The sequence below is a fragment of the Sander vitreus genome, chromosome 1, assembly GCF_031162955.1.
Source record: "Sander vitreus isolate 19-12246 chromosome 1, sanVit1, whole genome shotgun sequence".
NCBI lineage: Eukaryota > Metazoa > Chordata > Actinopteri > Perciformes > Percidae > Sander > Sander vitreus.
The window spans coordinates 33,707,936-33,721,177 of NC_135855.1; the positions used below are offsets into that span (position 1 = coordinate 33,707,936).

The following is a 13,242-nucleotide window of genomic DNA, read 5'->3' on the forward strand; positions in this document are numbered from 1 at the left end:
CTAGTAACCAGAGCTGTCAAGCTATAAATGTAGTGCAATAAAACATACAATATTTTTACTTTGATGTGTAGTGAAGTATACAATAACATCAATTGAAAACTCAAGAAAAGTATACTGTTAGTAGGCCTATCTTAAAACTGCACTTAAGTAATTTGAGTGAATTTGTGAATCAAGGCATCTTTCCACCATTGACTACAGGCAACCTATTTTCAGTAGACACAAACTGCTTGTACAAATGGTATTATTATTATTAGTATTATTATTATTATTAGTAGTAGTAGTAGTAGTAGTAGCAGCAGTAGTAGTAGTGTTGGTGGTGTTATGCTTTTTGTGATCCTATCACCGCATACACCTACAAAAGAAACCCAAGATAAAGGTGGATATATTTTGTGTATTTGGATAAAAAAATTGATGAAAAGTGGCATTTTGCTCTTCTAAGCAGAAAACCAAGATACACTTCAGCAAACACATTTTACATTTCACATTTTGATATAAAATATTTCCTATAATAAATAGAAACAGTTCTTAAAGCGATACACAGTCCTTGGCCAACTTTATACAAAATCAGAAGGTCAGTCTCGATTCCCGTTGTGTCATCTCCTCTACCTCCTCCAAACTGAGGTCATTGTTTCTCAACCTGCAGTATAATAAGGAGAAACAAAATCAATGGAAGTGAGGCATTATGACACAATAACATTCTATTTGAGCCAAAATAGGATGCAGTGTCAACAACAACAGTCTTTCTTGTCACTGAAACTAGCAGTAAGGCAATTGCTTGCCCAAATTCCAGGATGCAAACAAGCACAAGTACTAACTGCAAAAAGAAACAGTGGGAACATTACGCACCATACTGATATCACATGAGTATTATGTTCTAGGGCTTGAATCAGACATTCCACCCCTGTTCTGGTTATGCAGTTGTCTGTCAACCTTTTACAGGAAATAAGAGGGTGGAGAGAGGGTTTAAGCACTACTGTACAGTGAATGCTCAAATGTCAGTCATCAGCCATCAGTCATCAGCCATTCGGTTGATACAACTGTTGTGTGCATTGTCAATACCTGTATAACTTGTCTCACTTACCAAAGCTCTTCCAGTGACGTACTGTTCTTGATAATGTTAGCGAGGGCACATGCTCCTGCACTCCCAACACCATTGCCTACCAGGCTACCGTTACATAAAATTTGAATTATATTCAGATCAAGTACAATGCATATGCAAAAAGTGTATTGCTATTAACGAAAAGGTGCAGATAGTGGCAGACTTGGGGCAGGGGCGAAAAAAGTAATTAAAAAATAGGCACCAGCCTATTGGAAGGGCACCCTAGAGGGACTTTATCACGTTTTCTCTACCATAGGTGCATACAACAATATACAATAAATACAATACAAACATACATACAAATGTGGCCATTATGCAACTACCCGAAACTGGGACATATTTTAATACGTTCATATTTGTAATACCACACTGTCATAAGTCTGCCTAATGTGCTGGTATTTAAAGCAAATATTACCTTAGCCACACCAGAGATTTGCTGCTCTCTAGGGCACTGGCAAGGGCCTCTGTTCCTGCATCACCTATCTTGTTGCCCCAAAGCCTGGGAATACAAATACAGATTAGTAAATGGAAATGCACCACCAATAAGACGCATTAGAATTTTGTAGGAAGACTTTTACCCTAAATACTGCAGTGAATGGTTGAATTTCAGTCCCTCTGCCAGCTGCTTTGCTCCTTCTTCTGTTATATTATTGTTGCCTAACCTAAAAGAAAATAGAGAAGTTCATTTGCTTTTTATTGTACACTACACAGACTTGGTCTATATTTTAATAGTTCCATTTTAGTATCACATCTAATGAGTGCTAAAAAATGACTGTATGTGCTGACCTTAGAGAGAGGAAATTCTGCTTGGTCTTCAGAAGATGAGAAAAGTGTTGTGTGCAAGCATCAGTTAGCTTGTTGTTGAAGAGCCTAGAGACAAACAAAATGATTATAAAAGGTAACTGATCAAACCTAATTTGTGACTTCATGATAGTGGGATAATTCATTTTGAAAACACTTACGCAATTTTCTGGAAGTTGTCACACTGGATACCTTTGGCAAGCAGTTTGCGGATCCCCTCATCTGTAATGTTATTATTTCTGAGGCTGATAAAGGAGAAGATATAGGACACTTGAACACAACATGTATATTAGCATTATAGTAAATGCTATTGTGGAAGCTTTGTTCATTATAATGAATAGATGGAAGGAATAATTTAACCTTTTCATACTTACTACAGGGAATTACAAATGTACATGCAGGGAAGAAGCTGTTCCACTCCAACATCGCCTACAGAGTTGTTGTCCAGCTGGAGGCCTACAGGATTCCTTAAATGCTGGAGAACATAGGCTAGTGCAGTGCACTCTACAGGACCAATGTTACAGTAGGTCAGTTTCAGGTGGTCCACCTCAAGCTTACTCATGGCACATTTAGCAATCCTGCTCTCCTGCATCTCATAGATGCATTTTATAAGCCAGATGAAGCCCGGCATTGCATGCATGCTCTTCTTCTCCCCCTCTACAGGTTGAGGGATAGACTTAAAGTGTTTCTGCATGCCTTTGGACAGGCATTTCGACACCTGTCTGACCCTCTTCTCCATCACAGCAGTGGGGCAGCAGTGGAGCCACAGGCTTTGGTGGCGTTGGGACAGTAGTCCAGACACAAAGGTGGCTGTTATTTGCAGATTTGGTGTTTCAGATGCTGTAGCTTCCCCCTCTAAAGCCCGCTCTTGTTTGTCAGTGGAAGACATGCAGGCCATGAAACATGTGCTGCTCAGACCTGTCTCCTTCATGTTCCGTGGCTCAAAGAGCCTACAGATAGTTGAACGGTCAGTATCATTTGACAAAACAATGTACAGAGCAGCAAAGAAACATTGCATAGTCACATGAAGGAATTCATAGCATTTACTGTGAGTGGAGGACATATTTTTGCTTTGAATGAGAAAGCCCATGCAGATATCCTTCTCAGTTACACCACATGTCTCCAAGTCTGGACCTGAGAAGATGTAACCGGTGGCTCCTATCCCCTCAAAGGCCAGCTTTCCTAGATGCAAGACTGTTTTTAGGTGCTCCTGAAGCCAATCTAACCCCCTAGTGCTCTTCGGGGAGGTTTGATGCTGGAAAAAGTGCTGTAGGATCATTAGGTAAACGTCTGTGATTGTTTGTGGGCTGCCCTCTCCACAGCCTAGCAGCTCCTTATGGCACTGGGAGACAATCCAGCAGAGGACTGGACTATGACACAGTCCAAGTAAAGCTGTGTTAGTCTGTAGGGACTCCAAAACCTTAGCAGCTACAGTGGGGTCTCTGTGATGCTTCCTCACAAAACAGTCAATCCCGCTTGGGGAAAAGCCTTTCAGTAGGACCTCTTTGCGGAGGTGTTTCTTCAACACAGGGCCCACTGCCTCTGGGCGACTAGTCACCACTTTCCGCACTCCCTTCAGTAGGGAACCCTGGATTAAGTTGAACAATAGTATGTGTACAGGTGCACGCAGGGTGGGGCAGCAGAGCCTGTGCTCATCTGAAAAGCTCTGCTTGAGCTCATCCAGGCCATCAAACGTGAAGAGAATGAGATGTGGGTGGTCCAGGATGAACTGGAAAATCTCCTCCTGCTCTCTGTCTGGCCAGCAGCAGTGCTGAAATAGCAATTCCTGAACAGACAGTTCCCTGGTCTCTGAGTTCAACCTGCGACAGCTGAATGGAAACAGAAGGACAAAGTCCTGGAGGGCTGACCCCCGAGCCCAAAGCAAGTGCAGCCTTTGGAGTAAGGTGCTCTTCCCACCGCCAGCATCCCCAGACACCAGCACCGTGTCAGCCTCCTCGTTGACTGTACCCACTGTACCAAGTATGTCCTCCAGGCCCAAAGGTCCATGGACATCAACACAGTTGTGATCTAGTTCCAGCTCGCCTTTAGTGTAGATGTCATCCAGAGACATGTGGCTGGTCCCTCCATAAGTACTGAGAAAGCAGGACTGAGCAGACACAGAACTGCTGAGCTTCTTCTGATACTTTAAGACCTCTGTGACAGAATGCATACACATGAGATAAACTTTAGTACATAGCACCACAAAATGAGACATACTGTGTATATATATATATACTGTATCTCTGCAATGTGGTGTGCTGACAACTGGTCTTTTTTTAAACAAAAGGTTCTTTGAAGAGTTTTTGAAGTTCCACCACTTCTATATTTCCAATGGAAATGCATGTATTCTGTATATTTCAGACAGATCACCCACAAGATTAAACAAGCACGTTACATACATACTGTAATAGTTTTCAGCATGATTATAATACTGACATACCTTTAGGAGGAGTCCATTTCGCCTGGCTCAGTGGAGATCCAGATTCCTGTTTTTGCTGAATGTACTGCAGTACAACCTTCGCTGCTGATTCTCCTTTTGATCTGACATGGTCGAGCAAACGTCTTGCCTGGTTGACATTAGGGGAAAATTTTGGGAAATATGAGTATTCCCTTTTTTTGCCAAAGGTTAGATGAATACCACAATTCATGTCTGTACGCGAAGTACAAAGCTAGCCCCAGCAGACCGTTAGCTTAGCTTAGCACAAAGACTCGAAACAGCGGGAAGCAGTTAGCCTGGGGCTGTAATTAACATGTTGTATCTTGTTTGTTGAATCTATGCGAAGTCCGAAATGTGTAAAAAAGACACATTGCGGTGTTATGAGGGATTATGGCAGAGACTATTTGTTGGCTAGGTGCAGTGACTTTCTGGAAAACTCAGAAAAAACTGTTTAATAGTGACCTTTATAAGTGCTGGTAGGTGGATGTTTACCTTTGTAATGAACTATGTCAGCTATTGTGTTGAGCTAACAGGCTACTGGAGCTAGGTTCAAATTTACCATATTGACACAAGAGTTATATTAATCTTCTTAGCTCTTTGAAAGAAAGTGAATAAGCACATTTCCAACTGTTCCTTCAGAATGAGCACAAAGGCATTTCATGATGGTACCAAATGTATTTTAAGCAACAAAAAATTTCCAAGGCAACTGATTAGGTAAAGAACAATAACATGAACTTGTCAAGCCGCAGTTTAGTAATGTGTATAAAACGTGGGCCATTCACAGTACCTGCTGAGAGGGGGTGTGTATAGGTAGCCGCACTTCATCGCAGTCTGCTGAGGTGAAGTGTCCTGATATGACAAGAACCTTTACAGCACCATCAATGCAGCATTGTAGCTTGCTGACCAGGCTTGGTCTTTGAGTCAGAAGAGTCTGAGTAGATGTGCTTTGATATTCTTCTTTTTCCTCTAGATTTGAACAGCATCCTGAAAATGTGAGGCCACCGCCATGCACTTCTGGCAGGACCTGTTTGAGAGCAGCAAGGAAGAGCCCACAGGTTTCCAAACCCTTTGTATAAACCAGGTCAAGCAACTGTCTGGCATTGGTATACAGCGCCCTACCCGGTACCTGTATGTTCTGGTAGTCCTCCCATATGAGCTCCCCCTGGGCCAGCAGTATATCCAGAACCTGTTCCAGATGTTCAGCTGACCCGCTGCTGCACAGTGCATTCAGTATCTCTGTCCGTTGTCTCAGCACAAGCTCCTGGACAGACATGCTTTTTGCATGTCAGCTTCCCTAGTCAGGTACATCCAACATGTATTTCCAGTCTCACAACTTGGCACAGTAAACACCGACATGTCATCATGCTATTAGTCAACGCAAGATCAGTATCCAACAGTAACAACGTAGCCTTTTGTTGTTGATTCAAAATGTAAATGCTACACGCTCATTTAAAACATGTACAAAAACACAAGATTGATCTAAGGGACTTAAACCGCAAAGGCAAGCAACACACAGTAACACCATTGTACGATTATCACTCACATTAAAGTCTCCATAACAGAGAGCTTTCTTCCCTCAATCTGTCATTTGGGCAGCGACGCTGCACTAGACTTGCCTCTTCCTCATTCCACAGCTGAAAGTGATACTGATTGTGCTACCAAGTCCCTCCTGTAAAATAGAAACTAAACCTTGCCAGCAAATGAGATGAAACATATTGAATATAGTTTGCCACATGCCAGCCAATGCCCACTCTTCACTGAGATGTGATGACATTTATACATCCTCTTGCCTGAGGTTTTCACTGTGTGTGTACTGCATTTAAGAAGACCACAAAGAGGAATTACATTTTTTTTAAAGCAGAAACTCTGGCAGGAAAGACAGAAATGGTTCATTTGACACATTTACCGGAAAAGCCACCGTACATATCATAGACAGTAAAAGAAATGAACACAGCGACGCCATAGACTTCGACGGAGACCAGTGAAGTCAATTAGAAGCACTTTTCCGATGATGGCTGAGCGTACTGCGCAGCTGCTGCACAGCCTCAAACCGAGGCTTTCATGGACTCTCTATGGGCTTCTCCGTTGACTGTATGTCTCCACGTCCCCCCGATTGCCTGCGAGCTTCTTCTGACTATACAGTAATTTCTCTACTATGCAACAGAAAGTCGCGTGGTCATGACACAATTGTGAGCCTATTTTTTTTTTAAACGGCTGCTATGGGGCCATAGCGTGAGATACAAGGTAATGGAGCCTTTTATACATTGTCATGTTTCTTTAGAAATAAACAGTGGACAAATAGAGTCTTTAAATGCTTCAAATGTAAAGTTATTCGCTGTCAAAGTGACGCCAAAATGAATGGCAGTCAATGGAATGATGGCTTGTTAGCCTCAGAATCTCCCCATAGGAGGTACGCTTTCCGGATGCTCGCTTACCCCCTTGGTACATATACTAAATGGGGAAGCTGCAGGTTCATGTTGGGACTAACTGGTTGCAATTTGCTCATGCAACCACTTGGTGGAACTATTGCATTAATAAACCAACCTGAGGCTGGGACTTTTTACTTTCTTCCCTTTTGACACATTTTGAGGCTGACCACTTCTCACTATCCTAACCGCACCCTCTACCCTCTCTTTGTGCACAATGTACGCTACAACTCTTGTTCAGTAGTTTCATTAGAAATCCTTTGATTGTTACATGTGATAATTTTTGTATGGTAATAATCCCACATGTTATAGTAGCAATGATATTGTAGCCACTGGGAACCTGCAGCCTAGCCAGCATGCTGTGTATCTAATGTAAACTTCAAAAAGTGCATATAAAACACACCCCTGGAAACAGCTTGTGATTGCCTCTTACTCCCCTTGCATTCTTTGATGTCAAGAAAAAATAAGTGCAAGAATGACTTTTTGGACAGTCAGATGATTTGTCATTACTGTTATTATAGCCCCCTCCTGAGTACCATGATTAGTTTATTGTGTTTCTTCATTGTGTCCTGTCGGGGGGGCATCCTCAAACACACAAAGGCATGCAGGAGTGATCAAAGACAGACTGGAATAAAACTTTCTAAAGTGAGTTTCTCTTAGTGAATACTCTTCTTCCTCTAGTCTAAGAAACAGGCACCAAGGGGAGTGTACCGCAGAGTGCTCTCTGTCAGGCATCCTACGTAAAGCTCTAATGTGGAGTTCTGCCATCCAAACCAAAGTAGGGGGTCCAAGCAAGTTTGAATGGATAAGAAAGAAGGTAAGAAATTGTCAATAAAGAAAATACAGATATGGTCCCATAAGACATCTCTGAGTATTTCTATCCTCTGTTGCAACAGAATTCTTATCACCTTGTGTCAATGCAAGGGAAATATGTGGCTCCAACTTCATCCATTTGGGACTACATAACTTTCATCATTATTAATAAAGACAACTTTGGACCTGTTAAGACTAGACTAGCCAAGAAACACAAGCTCTTTTTACATATTTAGCCAAAGGCTGTAACTCATTAACTTTGGATCACTATCAAGGAAGTATTGGATAAAGTCTGAATTATTTTCTTCTGCTTACAGTAGGTATGTTTGCATAGTCTGTCATCTTTCTGTTGATCTCATCTAAAGAGTCAGCTATCTAGGAATTAAGAAAATGAGTTTAGATAAGATGGGTTGAGAGGGGTTCAGACTACTATACGTCACATATCCAGGTAGCATTGTTTTAAGAGCAAAATTCAATCACCCCTTTAACTTTTCCACCATAGACACACAGATAGGTTGACTTAAACTTGGCCTGGGCGATCTACTCCTCAGCTTGTAGTTCACTGGTCATGAAAGTTAAATCGCACTCCGTATGAAGTGAGTTCAGCTCTGTGTACTTCACTGAAACTGCTGCCCAGCACTAAATAACCGTGTCCGCCCAAGTCAGTTTTAAACTGTATGTCAATGAATAACAGTGCAGTTTAGTGCTGGATCCACCCCTCTCACATAGCAGAGATGGAAAACTTTGGCTCCAGTCATTTCATCGCTGTGCATTCTTTCTGTGCATATATCAAAAGCACATGTGGTGAGCTCAGTGTTAGGCCAGGTGCACTGATGTACAGTACGTGAACTGATCGGTTTGCCAGAGACACAGAACCACCAAATCAGAATGTCTCTCTATGAATTCTGCAGTAAATCTAAACGCAAGTTGTTATACATAACCAATTATCCTAAGAAATAATGGGTTTTTTTTATATTGTGAACTTGAAAAGAATGCACAATCATAATAACATCAATATGGAACACAAAAAAAAACTTTATTTTATCCTTGTAAGTAAAATTACATAAGACAACAACACAAACACACACACACACACACACAGTAACATTCATTTAATGAAAACAATCTACAGTATATGTAATTGTATCAATTAACTGAACTATCAATCTTAGGTTCACATTTCTTCATTGGAGTTTCAGCAAAATAAAAAAGGGAATTTCATACTGAAAAGACTTTGGAAGATACCCACTTGGTTTGACTGCTGAAGCCTTATACATAACAAGGACTATGGATTTTGTCCCCCATGAATTACATTGGAATGGCAATTACAAGCAAACGTTACGTAGGCATATACATTTTGATTTAAGTGTAAACCTATCCTTTGAATAACCTACCTTGTTAAATTAATTTAAACGTTAATTAGAAGAAAGATGCGCATACAGTAGGAAAGGTATAGGAATTCCATAATCATTATTTAAAATGTCATTTGTATTGCTTTTAGAGATTTCTCCTGAACTTTACTGTTAAGTTACTACAAAAGCACACTTGTTAGATGTGACATGTTTTGAATGGTTCTATGCTACATATATGATGCATAGTAATTTGCAATGGGTAGCTAGAACTTTAGGATAATATTTTAATGAATCAACATTAGGAGACATCTTTCGCTCTTATTTTATTTATTCAGACTTTATATATGCATTGAGAGCTTTATGTTTACTACCAGTGTGATACAAAAATGCAAAGAACAATGACAACCACTTTACCAATGGTGTCAATAAAAAAAAAAAAGCTGAGTTATACATTAATAACCTGTAATCTCACATTCCTCTGAGACGGGGGGGTGACAATTACCTATTTTCATTCATGGAGAAATTAACCTTAAGAGGATCACTCTGTACTGCAATTCTATAGCAACGCAGACGTTCGAGTCTCAAATTGACTCATACATTTGATGGATTAGTGTATAATTAGAAAAGGCCTCTCCAAGCCAGAAAGAGAGGACATAGGAAGTGGACAGCAACATGCACATGTGCATGACCATGTGTGTGTGTCAATCAGGATTTAATTGACGGGAAGATTAAAGCACACATCTGAGAGCCCCCTTTTTTTCAGAGGCGGCTAAGTTGAAGGAGTCTGGTTTCCAGCGTCTGCCCCGAGGTTTGGGTGCTGCGCTCAAGGTTAGGGCGGGCACCCCGCTGAGTGTGCGCTGTCTGAGATGGGTCCTACTTGTTGGACATTCATTATCAAACTCTGTTTGCTCCTTTCATCTGCAGCTCTCTGCAGCACTCAACGTAAACTACGGAGGCACCTTGCAGCTTGACATCTCTCCATTCACTCTGTACCTTAAACAGCATGCTGCCACATCAAAGAGCTGCGGCTGCCTTTGATGTTGCAAAAAGAAAGAGCTCCAATGATCTCCTAAAAACCAATGCAACTTTCTGGAGCCTTGTTTTATTCATTTGCTAGCTCTAGAAGTCTGGAGTCAGTCTCTAGAAGCCCAGGCAGCTGATTTGTAATTTGGAAAAGTTGAACTTCGTTGCTCTTTGAAAATGAAGTGAATGAACAATTGGTGAAAAGAGAGTCTACTAAGTTTTACATTGCGGTGGTGGGGTTTGTGTTTCCAACATTACACTTCCTATGGTGAGTGTCATATCTTATAAAGTAGAAGGGGACTTTCACTTAAGTTTCAGGTTTAAAGTGAATGTAAAATGGTTAGACAATGGCAAACATCCATCACTGTTGACAATACCTATTTATAAGACAATGGGTCGACATGTCCCTTCAGGCTTTCATATAAATGCATGCATTTATGGATTATGGCAAATTACCATTGCTGCTATTTAAGTAGTTGTAGTTGTAGTAAGTGGACATGTCATGTCATGAATCAATGAATATTCGTGTCTTTCTATGACGAATTTAGCTGCTTCTTAATATAATAATATCCACATTTCTGCTAAGTGCCGGACAGAGCCACTGCAAAATAGCATCGGGAAGGAACTTGTTTTGGTGGAACGTGTACGTTCAAAAGTTGTTTTAGTCGTGCAACAGAAAACTCAGATTGGACAGATAGTCTAGGATGTCTGGATTTACCCTGCAGAGATCTGAGGAGCAGTTAACCATAGTCCTCATAACAGACATCCGGCGGAATTTCCGATGGCACTCTAAAAATCCCGGAAGTGGATAGTTGTGGATATAGATGGTATAAGCACTGTGCATGAACAACAAAATATTGGACCAACAGATGAATAACTTCTTCCCGTAAGCCCTGGCCAGCACAGCATCAGAGCTGAACAAAGCAGCCTAGTTGGATTTAATCTTGCTAATTATAGTTTAATCAGATATAACAAGGGAAATGTCGACAGTAAAAAGTGATATTTAATGCGAACGGCTACAGGGTCGGGTACACTGAACTGTAGCACTTTGTCAGCTTGTTTCCTAATTCAATGAACTTGACAATAATTGAAGTGTTTTATTTTTGCCCTTCTTTCCACACATAAAAGACTGCCGTGCCAATTAGCTTTAATTCTTTCTTTCCCCTCTTTCTTTTCATGCTCTTGAGTAGGCAGGAACCAGCATATTCCGATCATTTGCATTATCCAAAGCAAATCTGCTTTGAAGTCCTGAGATACTGTAAGAAAAAGGATCTACTTATCCCACATGAAAAAATGTTCAAAGCTCATAAATTCACTGGAACAGATGTACATTATCATTGGATTTGCCTTTTTTCTTTCTTTGCTCCTGTATTGGTAATAGACTACCTCATGTCCTTCTCATCCTTAGCGTTTAGCATTTTGCCTTTACAGAAGCTTGCACCCTGCTGTGCCAATCCACACTTCAAAGCTCTCTGCCTATCTGCTGAAAACAAAGCACACAGAACATATTATGGCAGCCTCTCATTTCCCTATACGTAAGTCAATATCATTGCTTTTATTTGCAAGTGGTAACACAGAGATAGATATTTCTACACAAAAAAAGACCATTTCCGATTCTCCGACCAATCTCCTGCTCCATTGTCCCCTCACTCGCAAACAAGACCCAAGGTACTTGAACTCCTTCACTTGGGGTAAGGACTCATTCCCTACCTGGAGAAGGCACTCCATCGGTTTTCTGCTGATAACCATGGCCTCAGATTTAGAGGTGCTGATCCTCATCCCAGCCGCTTCACACTCGGGTGCGAACCGATCCAGTGAGTGCTGAAGGTCACAGGCCGATGATGCCATCAGGACCACATCATCTGCAAAAAGCAGCGATGAGATCCCCAGCCCACCGAACTGCAACCCCTCCCCACCCCGACTACGCCTCGATATCCTGTCCATAAATACTACAAACAGGATTGGTGACAAAGCGCAGCCCTGGCGGAGGCCAACCCTCACCTGAAACGAGTCAGACTTACTGCCGAGAACCCGGACACAGCTCTTGCTTTGGTTGTACAGAGATTGGATGGCCCTGAGAAGGGACCCCCTCACCCCATACTCCCGCAGCACCTCCCACAGTATCTCCCGGGGGACCCGGTCATACGCCTTCTCCAGATCCACAAAGCATTGTTCCTCTTCAACCCGAGGTTCGACTTTCGGCCGAACCCTCCTTTCCAGTACCTTGGAGTAGACTTTACCGGGGAGGCTGAGAAGTGTGATACCCCTGTAATTGGCACACACCCTATGGTCCCCCTTTTTGAACAGGGGAACCACCACCCCGGTCTGCCACTCCTTAGGCATCGTCCCAAACTTCCACGCAATGTTGAAGAGGCGTGTCAACCAAGACAACCCCTCCACACCCAGAGCTTTAAGCATTTCTGGACGGATCTCATCAATCCCTGGGGCTTTGCCACTGTGGAGTTGTTTAACTACTTCAGCGACTTCCACCAGGGAAATTGACGACAATCCCCCATCATCCTCCAGCTCTGCCTCTAGAGGGCGTATTAGCTGGATTTAGGAGTTCCTCAAAGTGCTCCTTCCACCACCCTATTACCTCCTCAGTTGAGGTCAACAGCATCCCATTCTTACTGTACACAGCTTGGATGGTTCCCCTCTTCCCCCTCCTGAGGTGGCGAACGGTTTTCCAGAAGCACCTTGGTGCTGACCGAAAGTCCTTATCCATGTCTTCTCCGAACTTTTCCCACACCCGCTGCTTTGCCTCTTTCACGGCAGAGGCTGCAGCCCTTCGGGCCCTTTGGGAGGTAACTGCCTCCGGAGTCCTCTGGGATGACATATCCCGGAAAGACTCCTTCAGTCGGACGGCTTCCCTGACCACCGGTGTCCATCACGGTGTTTGAGGGTTACCGCCCCTTGAGGCACCTAAGACCCTAAGACCACAGCTCCCCGCCGCAGCTTCAGCAATAGAAACTTTGAACATTGTCCACTCAGATTCAATGCCCCCAGCCTCCACAGGGATGCACGAAAAGCTCCGCCGTTGGTGTGAGTTGAAAGTCTGTCAGACAGGGGCCTCTTCCAGACGTTCCCAATTTACCCGCACTACCCGTTTGGGCTTACCAGGTCTGTCTAGAGTCTTCCCCCACCCCCTGACCCAACTCACCACCAGATGGTGATGGGTTGACAGCTCCGCCCCTCTCTTCACCCGAGTGTCCAAAACATATGGCCTCAGATCAGATGAAACGATTATAAAATCGATCATTGACCTTTGGCCTAGGGTGCTCTGGTACCAGG

General features: G+C 42.6%; 1 protein-coding gene across 3 annotated transcripts; it reads right to left on the reverse strand.

Annotated features, from left to right (window-relative positions):
• Positions 1–371: 371 nt before the first annotated feature.
• nod2 (nucleotide-binding oligomerization domain containing 2) lies at positions 372–5,990 on the reverse strand. 3 transcript variants are annotated; one of them, XM_078252986.1, is made up of 10 exons: positions 5,125–5,988; positions 4,341–4,467; positions 2,275–4,054; positions 2,062–2,145; positions 1,886–1,969; positions 1,678–1,761; positions 1,515–1,598; positions 1,082–1,165; positions 847–930; positions 372–637 (listed from the first exon to the last, which is right to left on the reverse strand). In XM_078252986.1, the coding sequence occupies exons 1-10, from the start codon at positions 5,608–5,610 to the stop codon at positions 565–567; spliced, it is 2,970 nt and encodes a 989-aa protein (XP_078109112.1). In that variant the 5' UTR covers positions 5,611–5,988; the 3' UTR covers positions 372–564. The 3 variants fall into 3 exon arrangements, with proteins under 3 accessions (XP_078109112.1, XP_078109121.1, XP_078109130.1); XM_078252995.1 differs by lacking the exon at positions 847–930 and having other exon boundaries at positions 5,125–5,989; XM_078253004.1 differs by lacking the exons at positions 847–930; positions 1,082–1,165 and having other exon boundaries at positions 5,125–5,990.
• Between the last annotated feature and the right edge of the window lie 7,252 nt (positions 5,991–13,242).